Source organism: Taurulus bubalis (assembly GCF_910589615.1).
Source record: "Taurulus bubalis genome assembly, chromosome: 15".
In the NCBI taxonomy this organism is placed as follows: Eukaryota; Metazoa; Chordata; class Actinopteri; order Perciformes; family Cottidae; genus Taurulus; species Taurulus bubalis.
Window position 1 is genome coordinate 18,751,728 of NC_136603.1, and position 11,018 is coordinate 18,762,745.

The 11,018-nt window shown below is 38.2% G+C and overlaps 1 protein-coding gene across 1 annotated transcript in view; it reads left to right on the plus strand.

Moving 5' to 3' along the window:
* Positions 1 to 10,934, plus strand: part of obsl1b (obscurin like cytoskeletal adaptor 1b) — a gene marked incomplete at its 5' end in the record, with an annotated part of 32,835 nt that extends 21,901 nt beyond the window's left edge. The window contains 8 exons of the mRNA XM_079230941.1: positions 427 to 693; positions 1,413 to 1,525; positions 1,942 to 2,095; positions 3,847 to 4,008; positions 4,179 to 4,283; positions 4,505 to 4,771; positions 5,946 to 6,215; positions 8,024 to 10,934. Of these exons, the coding sequence (XP_079087067.1) occupies positions 427 to 693; positions 1,413 to 1,525; positions 1,942 to 2,095; positions 3,847 to 4,008; positions 4,179 to 4,283; positions 4,505 to 4,771; positions 5,946 to 6,215; positions 8,024 to 8,034 (1,349 nt within the window). The 3' untranslated portion in view covers positions 8,035 to 10,934. The remainder of the gene's footprint in view (positions 1 to 426; positions 694 to 1,412; positions 1,526 to 1,941; positions 2,096 to 3,846; positions 4,009 to 4,178; positions 4,284 to 4,504; positions 4,772 to 5,945; positions 6,216 to 8,023) is intronic.
* Positions 10,935 to 11,018: the final 84 nt, after the last annotated feature.

Here is an 11,018-nt window from a genome sequence, read left to right on the forward strand (position 1 = left end):
TCATCAGGTCTCCAAAATAAACACTCCTTTTTTTTCCACAGGGAATGCTCGTCTGTTAGAATAAGTGAAAAATGTTGGCAGTTTCAAAGCTGGCTTTTGTGTAAAGCCCCACAGTCAAATGACTAAACTATTGGCTTGTCAATGTGTGCCAGCTGTATTGTTTAGCTGCAGACTGATGTGTACAGAACAGACTCCAAGCCTATTCTGTAACAGAAAATGGATATTGTGTCTGCTCAGTGGAAGGAGAATGCTTGCTACTCAGGCCAAACTTCCAAACTTAAACTCTGTTGTAACTAATACTCAGTTGTCATTATATATCGAAATGTACCAACAAAAAAAATGACAACAAAGCAGATAGTTAGATGTACCTGCACTTGTTCAGAGTACTGTGATGCCTTTTACACCGCTCTATTATTTTCTTTGCAGCTCGAAAAATCACAATCAAAAGAGAGATGACTGACATTAAAACCACAGAGAGAGAAACGGCATCTTTTGAGGTGGAGCTCTCCCACCCCGATGTCCCAGGCACCTGGATGAGAAACGCAATCAAGCTTAAGCCAACAAATCACTTCCGTATGAGTGCCAAGGGACAAGTCCACAGCCTCACTATCTCTAACCTATCGGTAGAAGACACTGGCACCTTTACGTTCTGCGTAGAGAATTTGAAGACCTCTGCCAGGCTTGTTGTGAAGGGTAGGTCTTTTAGGATTTTCGCCAATGTTTCAACAAGCAGAGACCATCGTTTGGTTCACAGGAATAGCCATATAACTGCATCAATATATATATGTCTAATTTAAATGAGTAACTCCATAGTACATGTCATTTTAAGTAGTGTACTCATTACAAAGCCGTAGAGTTGTCAAAACTATACTACAAAGTCTAATTTGTAACTTTTCAAACCCACAATCCATGTGAACTACACTGCAGTACTACCAAAACAATATGTACAATTTTGTTGTGACCTCGGACTGGTAACTAAAGTTGTCCACTCAAAGTAGACCAGATGCCAACCAGTTGAGGCATGATAACAGAATAGAGTGATGGCTCTACTTCTGTTGGCTTTATCCGTGCTCACGTTACAAACTAGCCTGCAAGTAGCCTCCTAGCATGACCCAATGAAAAGCGGTAGCTCTGTTCACTCTCGTCTGTCAGGTGATAGTTTAACCTCACGCTGTAAAATAATCCGCCCCATGCCAAGTCGCTAAGTATGCATCATCCCTTTAAGCTAGGGGTTAAAACGCTGCCGATGACAATTGGATGAAAGTCTCATTGCGTTACATTAGTCCACATAATTGAACCGTAGCTTATTTGATTTTGAGCTGCAACGCATAGGCCCTACACTTGGTCTATTGTTTGGAGAAATTTTAAAAGGGTTTTTGCTTGCCTATCTAAGTTTGCTTTTTCTTTACCAGAGCCCCCAGTGACCATTTTCAGAAAACTGGAGGACCAGAAATTCCCTGAAGGAGCAGTAATCTCTATTGAGTGTGAGCTGTCACGACACAGCGTTGATGTAAAATGGATGAAGGCAAGTGTTTGAATTTTAGTCTTTCTTTATTATCCAAAAACATATACCAGTAATTTTTTACAAAACTCCAGAGCCAAATCAATCTGACATGTTATCACTTTCATATCCAAAGTGTATCCTACTACAATACGCTTGCATAGTAGAGAACTTCTTCAGACAAGCCTAGCAAAGTCAAGGAATGCTAGTTTTGCTTGTTAACATGATGGTTTACACGTGTATACAAGATTACTGGATCATTTACAAAAGTTTTTGGTCCAAATTTTGAGCTCAAGCTAAAAGTAAAATATTCTTAACTTTGTGTTGCTCAATATATAGAACAAAAAAAAGGTAATTCAATAAGAATGCGTTACAAACCGTTTCAGTTGTTTGATGATGATGATTGATAATTAAATCTGTGTTACTTCTATCCTTTTCAGAATGGGGTTGAGGTGAAGCCCAGCAAGGACATGCGCATCTATGCAATGGGAAGAAAACGGTTTCTTCAGATCATGAAATGTAATGTCAGTGATTCTGGCATGTACACCTGCGATGCTGGAGATGTTACTACATGCTGCACGGTGGAGGTCTATGGTAAAGTCTGCTGTCTAAACACTATAAACTACAAACAAAGACCTTTAGTTTCACAGTGGTTGGCTAAATGTGTTTATGTGTAACAGAACTACATAAAACATTGAACATTGTGGTAAAGTACTAAAACACTGTAGAGCTAGGACAAACCGCCAGATTTGAGACACAATGTGGCAATGTTATGAGCAATGTTGTCAGCCAAAATACTTGTGAAACTAGCAGACATATTGAGGCATTAGCTGATGAAACTACTGTATGTTCAATTTATTTATTTGACACCACTTAGTCAGTAACTGTCAAAGATGTGGCTTATTCTATGTGTTGTCATTTATCTAAAAATGACACACAGTTGGTGGTGACTAAGAAAATAGAAATTAGACTCAGCACTAAGTCAAATATACACAGACACACATTTACAGTAAAATAACACAAAATCTCATAAAACAGGTAAATGAAGAACAGAGACAGGCAGACAATTTGACGTACCTTAACAGTAAAAACACTGGTGTAATTATTAAAATAAATAACTAATGTATCCACTTTATAATTGCTTATATCCTGCGTGATACACCACTTGGACGCTTTAATAGAACATTGCCTTTGTTAATGTTATTAGTTCCAGCTTTCACTCCCTCGGCATACAAGGAAAACTTCTTTCAGGCTATGATGGACCACTTTTGGTATTCAGTATGAACATAACGTGAGTGAAGCACACGCAGTCTGAGTTTGATTGACAGAAGATAGCCATGTTACTGCTAGCAATTTAAGTAAGCTAGCTAGTCCCAGCAAGTCACAGAAGCTAGATACATTCACATAATGCCAACACTTCCAGTGTAGTTAGGTTAGCTTGAGCATTTTGAGCAAACTGTGCTTCAGTACTACCAAAACAAAGCCCAAAAACAAGAGAAGGCACCATGCACTCACAAGGCCAGATAAGCCCTGCCATCTTTGTTGATGTCAGCCGCTGTTAGCCACATCTTTGTTTAGCTGCAAGAACTTCTCTCAATGTTCAAGACTTAATTATTTCCCCTGGACAACTGTTGTTTTCATTTGGCCAACAGTTTTTTCACACATTCATCAGGAAAGTTCAAATAAATAAGGCACAAACTGCATCTTCTGGGAGGCTGCTAGCTTGAGAAGTGCATTAAATGGGGCGCAGTCACTCACACAGGTGATTTCAGTTAAGGCTGATTAGGCTTTTACTCAGGATTTTGTGGGCGTGTACGTACTCAACTTGATTGACATCTCTCTCTCTCTCTATTTCCTGACTTTACTGAACAAGTTAGGGCGGGACAAATTACAGTTTTATCATTCTTATTGGTAAATGGAGTTCAGTGAAAAGCTCCACCTACAATGTCAGCAGAGGTCAAATTAGTAATTGAAAACACCTGTGTGGGTGTGCTAGGTTTTAAAGTCATGTTGCTGAAAGTATAGGTTTCAAAATAAAAGCATATATTGTGAAACTGCACTTTGGCCAGTTGGAAACTAGTAGAATAATGTTTGTGTGTGTATATATATATATATATATATATATATATATATATATATATATATATATATATATATATATATATAATTTTCTGAATAATTACTATTATTGAATGTATCAGTGGTATTGTATTGTTCCGCTTCCTCTTCTTGCAAAAAAGAAGCTTGAGGATGTCATTTTTCTTTTTGCTAGTTTTTTACTTTGATATTGTTGAGAGGTGCTCATTTCAATCATAAATATCCCTCTATGTTTATTGTCTCTGCAGAGCGTGACCTGCTGATCCTGCAGGGCCCGAAGGACCTGGACATCCATGAAGATCAGAATGCGGTGTTTGTTTGCGAGCTCTCAGTGGAGGACATGCCAGGAGAATGGTACAAAAATGGGGAGAGGATACAACCCACCAGCACCATCAAGATCCGGCAGGAAGGTCGGCTTCAAAATCACAAACACGCAATTCTAAATTCCTGCACAACTCTGCTGATGTCGTGCTTATCGACTGTAAAAGAGATACTCTGATATTCAATAAGAAAATGCACTGGAAAACCTAAAAAGGAGAAATTTGTAAATCTCAACCTGACAATTTCTTCCATATTTCAGGGACCAAACATTTTCTCCTTATGTGCAATGTGAAAGCAGAGGACTCTGGAGAGATCAAGTTTGTCTCCAGACATATTGAATCTGTCGCTTACCTGGAGGTGGAAGGTATAATGAATGTATAATATTTCTAAGTGCTGTGTCCAAAGCAAGTATGTATACATTTATGAAAATGAATAAAAGTGTACACAAAGTTACTTCTATTAAATATTTATAAATGTATTAGGATTGGCTCTTGTATTGTTGTGTGGACATATGAGTTATTAATTAGTCTTTTGTCAAGTCAAGAGTTTATTTTGGGAATCCTAATTGCACTCTGTCCGTTTCAGAGCTTCCGGTGAACATTGTGAAACCTCTGCAGGACACGACTGCAATTGAGAAGAGCCGCGTGCTCCTCGACTGCACCGTGTCCAACCCCAGGTGCAGCATCCGCTGGTACAAGGGCAGCAACGTCATCCTGCCCTCCGAGCGCTTTGAGATCTGCAGTGAAGGCTGCTACCGCAAACTGATCCTCCAGCAGGTGGTGCTCGACGATGAGGGAACGTACAGTGTGCAGGTCGGGGAGTACTCTTGCTCCGCCAAACTGACAGTGGAGGGTAAGAGAGTTTATGATCATGACTGCGTAGTTTTACAGACAGACTTTTTCAAATGTTTTTTTTCGCAAGTTCCTATTGACAATATAATTTTTATGGAAGCCCATTTGTAATGACTTACAGGATCTTTATTTTTTCACGATAGTGGTGGAAATGGGTTTTCATAAATCTGTGTGATACAATACAATCCATAGCAGAAAATATATACTTCCATTACACTGTCAGAAAATGAAGCCCAACAAGGTGCTATTTGCTAGATGGATGTGCATACACTGCACTACTGTTCTTGTATGCTCTTGATATTGGCATGATTATATTATTGATCATCCTATACTAAGTTTCAGTAGTGTGAAAAAGGCAGAGATTTAATCAATCGTAAACCAACAGCACTGTTTCTGCAACAGGACCATCAAAGAGTGATTTGAAGTAGCAACGGTATGAGACTCCTCTATTATGGGAGTGGTGCATCTCCTACAGAACCCTTATGGCTCCATCTACTGGCAAAGCAAAGATAACACATGTATTCTCTCCTATTGCAATGGGACAATAAAACAATGACCCCAATTTTTCACATGCCAGTTGTTCTTTCACTCTGGCCTTGTTGACATTTGTCCATGTGCGGCATTTTTGTAATTAAAGAGCATCACTTGCTGGGTCGAAGGGTTCAAAAAGGTGGCTACTTGAATTCGTATCAGTTTACAGTAGAGTGTGACTCAATCCTCTGGGAATCAGTCATGATAATATGCTTTTAGATGCTTTTTTTAAAGCCAATAGGCCTTTTTTCCACATGGACATTTTGACATTTCATGGTCGGAAAATACAAATAAATGTGACTGATCGATATAAGGCTGCTTTGGTGTTGTGCAGAGACATCGTTAATCACTAGTAACACCGGTACTTTTAGCTAATATAGTCAAAATGGCTGCTGTTGAAAAATGCCTAAGTATGCATGTAGTTTATGACTACAGCATGAGCCCAAAAATAAAAGGAAAATGCAGAAACAGACTCTTGTTCAGGGGTCACGGGATCTACCACTCATCACTTTGTACAAGAAATCAAGAAAAGCTTTCAATGACTGGACAAAGGCGGACTGAAAGACCGATCAGAATCAAAGTTTTGCTCATAAAAAGGTGTTGTTCGTTCACTCCCGTTTCCTCTCTCTTGTGCACTCACCCAGCCCAGTCCCTGATAATGGTCAGAGAGCTGAAGGACGTGGAGGTCACGGCCCCTGACGAAGCCTGCTTTGAATGCGAGGTCTCAGTGTCCGTCCTCAAAGCTCCCGTGTGGAGTCTGAACAGGGAGCCCTTACAGCCGAGCTCTCGGGTTCTCCTGGAGAAGATGGGCACGGTCCACCGGCTGACCCTCAGACAAACCGCCCCGGACATGAGTGGAGAGGTGGAGTTCACCTCGGGGAAGGCCGGAAGCAGAGCGCAGCTTCGGGTACGGAGTAAGTGAGAAAAAGTATCCCCACTGCCATCTTCAGTATTAAAGCGATGATCACATTAATACATCAGTAATAATAATTCAACAGTATAATACACGTAATTCTGAAATGACTCAATTCTACATTATGAATACTTTTACTTTTTATACTGCAAGTATATGTTGATTCCAATACGTCTGTACTTGTACTTTAAATTACAAACATTACTTTTACTTGTAATAAAGTAGTACTATGCTATGCTATTTCTACTTTTACTAAGCACCAGAGTAGTATTCCCGGCATTGGGTCACATTGAATTTAAATGACCAACTGGTGAAGCATTGAAACTCAGTGATGTCATTCATAAAAACAACCACTAGGTGGAGGTCATTTAAAAGTTTTGCTCTCGCGACTAAAGAAACATCACAACAGTGGATGCGACTAGACTCAATGCAAGCAGTAGAAGTAAATATATGCTGTAATGTGGTAATGGTTGTTACTCAGAATAGTCAACCATAAAGCCATCTTTACATTAGAAGCACCACAGAAAAAAAAGAACATCAAAAGAACATAAATCCATCAATCAGATCCTGAATTGTGAAGATGGCGTGTTTGTGTGTTGCCTCACTTGGCGCTGCATATGCAGCAATAAATACAGCAAATGTTTTGGCTCCTTGGAGCGCAAATATCTGTAAATAATATAGAGTGTTTATGATACTACTCAACCTGCAGGCGTGTAGGTCAAGCAATGCGGAGCACTCGCGCATCTCAAGCCACTTGAATGTGTCGGAGGGCAAACTATTTATAGTTTTATTACGTTGGCTTTAAATGAAAGGGTATCATTTTCAAAACTGTAACCCTGTCGTGAATAAATCGGCCTTTAAACTGACAATGTCACGCTCAGCTGAGAAAGTCAAAATAAATTAAAATGGTCACAAACAATTCATTAATCATAAGCAGTGGTGGAAAGTACTACTGTACTGGAGTACTTGTAGTTAAGTACTTCTACTTTATACCTCATTACACCTCAGAAGCAAATATTGTTATTTGACTACCTTCAGATTAACAATACATGAATTGATTAACAAATACAACGAACATGTATAATTATAGTTTAGCGTATGGCAAAACTTAAATGCAGGACTTTTACATGTTAGAGTATTTTTACATTTTACCTGAGGTAAGCAATAACACCATATGATGTATGTGTATTTTGTGGGGGCTTTAATTGATTGATTTGGCTATTAATTTCCAATCCAACATTTCAGGATGGCAAGAAAGAAATCCTCAAAATTGTCAAAAGTGAGCATCTGCAGGAAGTTTAATTAAGCCTCTCAGTGGTTCCTAGCCCGGGGGTTTGGAGAAGTTCTCAAGATTATTACGGGTAGAAAGAAAGAAAAATAGATCTTTCTGTTGCACAAATCATTATTTAGGAGTTTTCTTAAATTCTTCTTTTTCCTGGTAAAACACTGGATTATTTTAGCTCTTTAGGCCTTGAGTAATCCTTCAAATTAAACAAGCTAAAAAGAAAAACTCCCTCTTTGGTCAAACTACTCCCAGCTCAGGGCCACATAAGGCCTTAACTAAGCAACACGGGCTCTGAACATGGCTTTGTTTTAAGGGTCACATGCCAAAAAGCTTTGGAGCCACTGGCGTAGAGTAAAACTTACAGTTTTAATTCAAAAGTTGTTTAAGGTCACAGGCTTTTATATATGAAGTAAAAAACTAGCTATTGCGTAATGGACATGACACACAAGACAGAATCAGGTCAAACTTGACCGATGCTCTCTGGTTCAAAGTCTAACTAGTTTTTCTCTGTTCAAATTCCACAGGTGATCCGTGATTGACATCTTCTATCCGTCCTCCCCTAATTGACATGGATGGATCTATCATATTGATGCGTTTCAGTTGTAAAATCGACATTGCTTATGTATTTACAAACAGTATGTCTATAAAAGTGGTTTAAACAGGGTTGTGATGGATTTTAATGCAGTTAATTCAGGGAGTGAATTTTCTTTCATTGACGTGCTTTGAAGAATTGTCTGTTCATATAAATGTTCTCAAATTGCAGTTTGGATGTAAATAATGTCCCGTGTTTAACTGGTCTGACTGTAACCATGTTATGGAGGTTTAAACAATGTGTATTTATGTCAATAAATATCTGATTTGAAAACTGGAGAGATTAAACGAACGAAAGATGTGTGAACGGAAAGTCTAAGTGAAGAGTTGTATAGAGACTTGAGTGCAATCAACCACATTGAGCCATTTCTTAGGCCACATACTAATGGAGAGCAAAAACAAAATCTTTTAAAAAGGTACAATCATCTGAAGTTATTCAGGCTGCATACACACATTGAACCTGCATGTGACATTGTGGCATTTTTAAAGGGGATATATCATGCTCACTAGAGCGTGTTTACATGCTTCAATGTTCACAATGTTCTCATGCTGTCTGTCTGAATATACCTGTATTCACTGTTTAGTTTTAGTGCCTGTCTCTTTAAACCACTCTGCTGAAAAAGCCTCGATCGGCTCCGATTGGCTTGCAAAAATAAATATGGCACTTTTTTTTTGCAGGTGGGTCTCAAGCCGTGGGGGGAGAGACTCAAATAGGAAGTTTATTGTAATGAGCCTGCATGGCTCGTGAATCACATGTTTCATGATCCCACAAGTTCAGAGTTTGTGACTGAAAAAGTGAGTCTTTCATGATATGTCCCCATTTAAGATGTTTACCAGTTAAAAAAAGAAAAAGAAAAACATGTTTAACCATTGCTTACTTGCAGACTACAGGCTAGTTATTACGCAGTATAATCTGATTTGCACATATTTTATTTCCCCCATATCAGCATGGTTTTGTGCAGCTGCCGTGACAGTGGTATAGATTTTAAGTCTCAGTTTTTAGTCGACGACAGCCATCTCGTATCAAATTTAGATTTCAGCAATCAGTTTTTTTTTTTCACCAGTTGTCAATTGTATATTTCTTTTTCTTTTTTTACATTTTGATAAGAAGTTTGAATGAAGACACTTCTGTCTTGCAGCAAGGGGCTTGTAATGTAAATACATTGGGCCAAAAATCAGGTAATTTGGGAAAGAAATAAGTTCAGAAATTACTTGATCACCTTGATTGATAATCAGGGCACGCTAGTTTTATTGTTGAGTGGGTCTTGTATTTGAACGTAACGGAGAAGGTAATGTCGTTTTCACATGAAATCTGTTCCATATTCCATTTTTCCATTTGACTCGTTTCCACCTCTGCCATGTTGTGCCGAGCGTTAAGGTATGTGAAGAAAAAAAAAGCAATGTTGTAAAATATGAACCGTTTCAATAAAACATGCTTTATTGACGCAAGGTAGAAATATCTCTAGCCATCTCTTTTTTTCTTACAATCAGCAGCAATTTAAAATCTCATTTGTTTGAACCGGTTTCTTTTACTTGAGTCAAAACGCTAATATTCTTGTTGCATACAGTAAAAAAAAGAAAAAAGAAAGTTAAATCATTATTTAAAGACAGTTCATGATTTTTCACTTATTGCCAAAGTCTTTTTTTTCCAAATCTTAAACTCACACCGACGCAGTCACACTGAAATCCACATGCACACATACAGATATACACACACTCGCTCCTTGAACACGTCTGGCACACGTTACCTCAATGGAACCGTAATTACAGCTCGACGCGGCGCTACAATGACTCCATTGCTGTCTTTCACGAATAAAAAAAGTGTCCTGATCAAAGTGTGTGCGTTCAAATCAAACGTCAAACTTCTTCAAGATGACGTAGCAGGTTGCAGCCTCCTCCTGCACGCGTGTACAAGACTGCAGTAGCCAATTCAACTAAAAAAGCTCATAATAATCTAAAATAACATTTAAACCAAATCAAAACTGCCTAAAATTATATTACTGTATAAGCAAAATCAACCTCACCATGTTTATCCGCAGTAGTGAGTCTGTGTGAACGGTCCAATCAGTGTGCAGTCGACTGGTTTTCTTTGTGCTAATTAATCCAAGAGATCCGGAAGCTTCTTTTTTTTTTAAGGATTCTTACTATGCAAGTATGAGGCCAACTAATGAACAACAAGATTAGGACGTTTTGAGACTGGACTGGGCATAAGAAAACATTAAAAGTGTTATTACACATTAAAACATTAGTGATCCAACCTCATCTGTAATGTAATGAATGAAGGACGGCAATCAAAGGCGGTGGATTCCCACGATTACTGTTCCGGTTTCTTTTCAATCTAAAAATACAAAATGCTGAAGTATTTTTGGAGCCTAAATTCTACCACAAACGGCATTTGTTCGACGCTTTCCAAAAACATACAGGAAGTGCACATCAAAAAGGTCTGCTTCTTAGTGAAATGTGCAAAAACATGTTGTAGATATTACTAAACCACAATATTCTTATGTTAATTATTGTCTTGTACTACATATACATTTTGCCCATTTTAGGCACAAAAGAAAGGAAACAAAGTAAGTTAATTAATGAGGTTTAAGGATTACTTTTCAATAACTTGTTAAATGATGTGTAAGAGCTTCACATATTACGAGAAGCACTATTCTGAAATGAAAAGGAACGAACAACAACCTAGGTTTACAGCACACTGACACGGGTCAACAACAACAACAATACACTAGCTGCACTGCAAAAGATATCTACAGAAGTCATTGAATCTGGTATTCTGTCCTTATCGAGCAATACAAAAAAGAAAAGAAAAACCTCTTTGGATTGGATGACTTTCAAGTACCAAACCTTGCTGGAAGATTGCTTTAAACCTTTTTATAAAATATATATATATATATATATATATATATATATATATATATATAT